General features: G+C 61.2%; 1 protein-coding gene across 1 annotated transcript in view; it reads right to left on the bottom strand.

Moving 5' to 3' along the window:
• Positions 1–4317: 4317 nt before the first annotated feature.
• Positions 4318–5986, bottom strand: part of LOC144678074 (GLIPR1-like protein 1) — a 21657-nt gene continuing 19988 nt past the window's right edge. Inside the window, exon 9 of the mRNA XM_078537994.1 lies at positions 4318–4704. Coding sequence (XP_078394120.1) covers positions 4613–4704 — 92 coding nt within the window. The 3' untranslated portion in view covers positions 4318–4612. The remainder of the gene's footprint in view (positions 4705–5986) is intronic.

Genomic DNA, 5986 nt, shown 5'->3' with positions numbered 1-5986 from the left:
CTCCCTCCCCTCCCCTCCCCCCCCTCCCCCTCCCCTCCCCTCCCTCCCCTCCCCCTCCCCCTCCCCTCCCTCTCCCCTCCCTCTCCCTCCCCTCCCTCCCCCCTCCCCTCCCTCCCCTCCCCCTCCCTCTCCCCTCCCTCCCCCTCCCTCCCCATCTCCCCCATTTCCACCTTCACAGTCTCCAGCGCTGCTCCCTCCAGGATGACCACCAGTCGGGCCCCGGTCCTCCTCCCTGGGGCTGCCCTGAGCCGAGCTCCCCCTCCCCCGGCGGCCTCCCTCTCCTCCTCCTCCTCCTCCTCCTCCCTCTCCCCCACCACCGCCTCCTCCTCCTGCGGCCTCCCTCTCCTCCTCTTCTTCCCCTGCGACGCCATCTTGGAGAGACTCAAGATGGCCCACGCCGCCGGAACTTCCGGTCCCGGGGGCGGTGTGGAGCGGAAGCGGAAGTAGCCCTCCCGACCCCGCCCCCCCCCTCCGGCTCGGTCCGCCTTTCGATTGGTGAGAGTCAGCGCGCCGGCCCACCCGATTGGCTTCGGCAGGGTGTGTCGGCCATCTTTGTGCGGGGCACCACCCGACCAATTCCCCCCCGACCCTCTCGCTTCACGCATTGGTTAGAAAGGCAGCGCCGGCCATCTTAGTGCGGGGCGCTCGGCCCCGGTCGGTTGGTTGGTTGTCAGGGGGCTCACGGCCATCTTGCTCTCCTGACCCCGCCCCCACCCAAACTCCAACCTCATTGATTAGAACGGGAGGTTCGGCCATTTTGATGCGGGGCATCTCCTCACCCGCCACCCCCCCAAAACCCATTGTTTATGAAGGGAGTGCCGGCCATTTTGGTGCGGGGCATTTCCAACCACCACCCCGCCCCCTCCCACCCTCCATCCCCCTCACCGTCGGTTTTAACGGCAACGTCAGCCATTTTGTTGCGGGGCATCTGCCCTTCGCTTTATAACGAGGACGTCGGCCATTTTTGTGCGGGGCAAACCAACCAACCCCACACGCCCCCACCCCCATCGCCTCAATGATTTTCTTTTTATGGGCTATGGTGTCGAGGGGGCTTTTCCGCCCTTGGGAATAATTTTGGTGCGGGGCATTATTTTTTTTGCCCCATTAATTATACCGGGAGTGAGAGCTCCCTTGGTGAGGGGCAAGTTCCTCCATTGATTTACAGTGAGGAGTCGGCCATCTTGGTAAGGGGCAACTGAGGAGCGGGAGGGACAGGTTCCCCCATTGATTTACAATGGGGAGTCGGCCATCTTGGTGAGGGGCAGCTGCGGAGTGGGGGCGACAGGTTCCCCTATTGATACACAATGGGGAGTCGGCCATCTTGGTGAGGGGCAACTGAGGGGTGGGGGCGACAAGATCCCCTATTGATATACAATGCGGACTCGGCCATCTTGGTGAGGGGCAACTGAGGAGTTGGGAGCAGGTTCCCTTATTGATATACAATGGGGAGTCGGCCATCTTGGTGAGGAGCAAAAGTGGAGTGTGGGGGGGCAAGATCCCCCATTGATGACAATGGGAGCCGGCCATCTTGGTGTGGGGCAACTGAGGACCTGGAGGGGGAGGGGGTGGGGGGGGGAGCGGGGAAAGATCCCCCATTGATGACAATGGGGAGTCGGCCATCTTGGTGAGGGGCAACAGTGGAGTGTGGGGGGGCAAGGTCCCCCATTGATGACAATGGGGAGCCGGCCATCTTGGTGAGGGGCAACTGTGGAGTGGGGTGGTGGGGAGGCAAGATTCCCCATTGATGAAAATGGGGAGCCGGCCATCTTGGTGAGGGCAACAGTGGAGTGGGCAACTTCCCCATTGATGACAATGGGGAGCCGGCCATCTTGGTGAGGGGCAACTGAGGAGTCAGGGGGGTGCAAGATCCCCCATTGATGACAATGGAGAGCCGGCCATCTTGGTGAGGGGCAACTGAGGAGTCGGGGTGGGGGGGGTGCGACAAGATCCCCCATTGATGACAATGGGGAGCCGGCCATCTTGGTGAGGGGCAACTGAGGAGTCGCGGGGGGGGGGGGGGGCAAGATCCCCCATTAATGACAATGGGGAGTCGGTCATCTTGGTGAGGGGCAACTGTGGAGTGGGGAGCGGGGCAAGATCCCCCATTGATGACAATGGGGAGCCGGCCATCTTGGTGAGGGGCAACTGAGGAGTCAGGGGGCGACAAGTTCCCCCATTGATTTACAATGGGGAGTCGTCCATCTTGGTGAGGGGCAACTGAGGAGTCAGGGGGGCGACAAGTTCCCCCATTGATTTACAATGGGGAGTCGTCCATCTTGGTGAGGGGCAACTGAGGAGTTGGGGGGGGGTGGGGGCAACATCTCCCATTGATGACAATGGGGAGCCGGCCATCTTGGTGAGGGGCAACTGAGGAGTCGGGGTTGGGGGGTGGGGGCAACATCTCCCATTGATGACAATGGGGAGCCGGCCATCTTGGTGAGGGGCAACTTTGGAGTTGGGTGGTGGGGAGGCAATATCCCCCATTGATGACAATGGGGAGCCGGCCATCTTGGTGAGGGGCAACTTTGGTGTATTGCGTGCAGTTCTGGTCGCCTAACTACAGGAATGGCCTGTTTTTTTCTGCGCTGTAGCGTTCTATGCTTCTATCGAGCAGCGACCAGGCCCCACATGTTTGCATTACGAATCAGATTGGCACTAGGAAAAGGGGGTTGCACTGTCAACAGGTGAAGTTCGAAGAGGTTCGAACAGATACGGGGAGAATTAACATTCAGCGGGGCTGGTAGGCATAACTTCAGCAGTTTCCGGGGTGTGGCGGGGCAGAGGCAATGTGAGATCAAAGCCTGTCAGTCTCCCACTGGTTCTACAGGAACCAAAGTGGAAAGAAACTCATTTGGAATTCGTAAGGTGAAAGTACTTTATGGAGATTAGTTTTGGAACCTGTTAAAAGTTATGATGGTAATAATTTGTAGCCATCTATATATATATATATATATATATATATTTTAGCCTGTTTAAATTAATAAATTTAGTTTAATGTAAAACCTCCCGAGAACTGGTGGTCTGATTCTTGAATTTAGAGTCGCATCCCCAAACATAACGCTTAAAAAATGTAGGTTATGACAGTTGTTTCTCTCCCGGATTTTTATACAACCCCGCTTCGCCAACTGCGTCGGTCCTAATGGGAGCGAGAAACGGGGTTAATGTTCTCGAGTCCGTCTCCGGTGCTCCGATTGTTAACTCTGCTTGGCCCTCCGCAGGTGTTGCTGGACGTCCTGAGGTTATTTTTCGCAGCATTTTCAATGTTTGTTTCGCACTCCCAGCGTTTGGCTATCGGCAGGGAGGTTATGTGGGGCTGGTGTAAGGCACGGGTTAGGCCTCAGCTGGTGGATGGTGTCCGGTTCTGGGCTCCGCGCTTTGGGAAGGATGTGAAGGCGTTTTGGAGAGAGAGAGAGAGAGCGGGGAAAAGATTCACGGGGATGGTTCCAGGGATGAGGAACTTCTGTTCCGTGGATGGATTGGAGAGAGGGGCAGAATGGTCACCGGGAGGACAAGGTCACTCCGGTGTCCGATATATCGAGGCCTGAATTAGAGTCGCCAAGTCTGGCCTGTGCGCGGCCTGGGGAGGTGTCATCGGGGTAACCTCTGACCTTCAGCCACCCTTCCACCACCGCCCCCACCCCCACCGCCCCCTGCCCCACGACTCCCGCTATTGGTCACCCAACATGTCAATCGTCAGGGAGCCCCGCCTTCCCAAGCCCTTCACGATGTATCGGGGCCTCGACAGGCTTAAGAGGGGCTGAATGGGGCCTCCTCCTGTTCCTGTGTAACAGGCTCGAGAGGGGCTGAATGGCCTCCTCCTGTTCCTGTGTAACAGGCCCGAGAGGGGCTGAATGGCCTCCTGTTACTGTGTAACAGGCTCTGAGAGGGGTTGAATGGCCTCCTGTTCCTGTGTAACAGGCTCGAGATGGGCCTGAATGGGCCTCCTCCTGTTCCTGTGTAACAGGCTCAAGATGGGCCTGAATGGGCCTCCTCCTGTTCCTGTGTAACAGGCTCAAGAGGGGCTGAATGGCCTCCTGTTCCTGTGTAACAGGCTCGAGAGGGGCTGAATAGGCCTCCTCCTGTTCCTGTGTAACAGGCTCGAGAGGGGCTGAATGGGGCCTCCTCCTCTTCCTGTGTAACAGGCCCGAGAGGGGCTGAATGGGGCCTCCTCCTGTTCCTGTGTAACAGGCTCGAGGAGGGGGCTGAATGGGGCCTCCTCCTGTTCCTGTGTAACAGGCTCGAGAGGAGCCGGGGGCCCGAACGTCAACGGCAACTTTAAGCGAGGAACCGTTCGAAAGGAAAATCCAGAATCGAATTGGTTGCCAAGAGGAACCACTTTATTGTTGTTTTTTTTAATTATCCGAGATGATGACAGGGAAAAGAGAAGAAAGTAATCCAGGTTTCGGCGAGGGACAGGTCCTGTCGCCGGGGGAGACAGGCTCCGCTTCGGGCCTAGTGAGAAGTTAAGCCTGTTGGTGTCTGGTTCGCAGGCTCTTGTTCGGGCCTAGCTCCGCACTAGGCCGCGGGTGGAGCCTGCGAGGCCCGGCCGACAGCTCGTCCTCCGCTGCTACGCAGGGAGGAACCCGGCGATCCCGGTGCGGCCTCCCCTCCTTCAGGGCCGGGCCCGCGGCCTGGGCCTCTCCCAGTCGCCTTGGTCCTCCTGGCCGACCTGCCACCAGTCCTGGGCCGAGCTGGGCTCCTCGCCTGCCAACGGAGCAAAGTGAGAGGCGGGGTCAGCGACAAGGACTCCTCCACCACCACCCCCTCACCCAACACCCCCCACCCCCCCCCCACCACCTCACCCCCACCCCCACTCCCACCACCACCTCACCCCTCACCCACCCCCCACTCTCCACACCACCCCTCAACCCCCACCCCCACCACCTCACCCCCACCCCCACTCCCCCCACCACCACCACCACCACCTCACCCCCACCCCCACCCCCCACCACCACCACCACCACCATCACCCCCTCACCCAACCCTCCACTCTCCACACCACCCCTCAACCCCCACCCCCACCACCTCACCCCCACCCCCCCCCCACCCCCCACCCCACCTCACCCCTCAACCCCCACCCCCACCCACACCTCACCCCCACCCACCCCCACCTCCCCACCACCACCTCACCCCTCAACCCCCACCCCCACCACCTCACCCCCACCCCCACTCCCCCCACCACCACCACCACCACCATCACCCCCTCACCCAACCCCCCACTCTCCACACCACCCCTCAACCCCCACCCCCACCACCTCACCCCCACCCCCACTCCCCCCACCCCCACCACCACCTCACCCAACCCCCACTCTCCACACCACCCCTCAACCCCCACCCCCACCACCTCACCCCACCCCCACTCCCCCACCCCACCACCACCTCACCCAACCCCCACTCTCCCCACCCCCACCCCAACTCACCCCTCAACCCCCACCCCCACCACCACCTCACCCCTCAACCCCCACCCCCACCCACAACCTCACCCCCACCCACCCCCACTCTCCCCACCACCTCACCCCTCAACCCCCACCCCCACCACCACCTCACCCCTCAAACCCCACCCCCACCACCACCTCAACCCCCACCCACCCCCACCCACCCCCACTCTCCCCACCCCCACCACACCCCACCCCTACCCACCCCCACTCTCCCCACTCCCACCGCCACTCTCCCCACCCGCACCCCCACCACCACCTCACCCCTCAACCCCCACCACCACCACACCCCACCCCCACCCACTCCCACTCTCCCCACTCCCACCCCCACTCTCCCCAGTCCCACCCCCACTCTCCCCACCCCCACCCCCACCACCCACCACCCCACCCACCCCCACTCTCCCCACCCCATCTCTCCCCACCCCCACCACCCGAGCCGTGTCTACCACCCCTTTCAGCTCATGCGTTCCACGTCCCCCAGAGAGACAGAGAGAGAGAGTGACAGAGAGAGAGAGAGACAGAGAGAGAGAGACAGGGAGAGAGAGAGAGAG

Source organism: Cetorhinus maximus, unplaced genomic scaffold, assembly GCF_964194155.1.
Source record: "Cetorhinus maximus unplaced genomic scaffold, sCetMax3.hap1.1 HAP1_SCAFFOLD_3554, whole genome shotgun sequence".
Classification (NCBI taxonomy): Eukaryota; Metazoa; Chordata; class Chondrichthyes; order Lamniformes; family Cetorhinidae; genus Cetorhinus; species Cetorhinus maximus.
The sequence above is the reverse complement of the archived record's forward strand: the minus strand, read 5'-3'. Positions and strand labels throughout refer to the sequence as shown.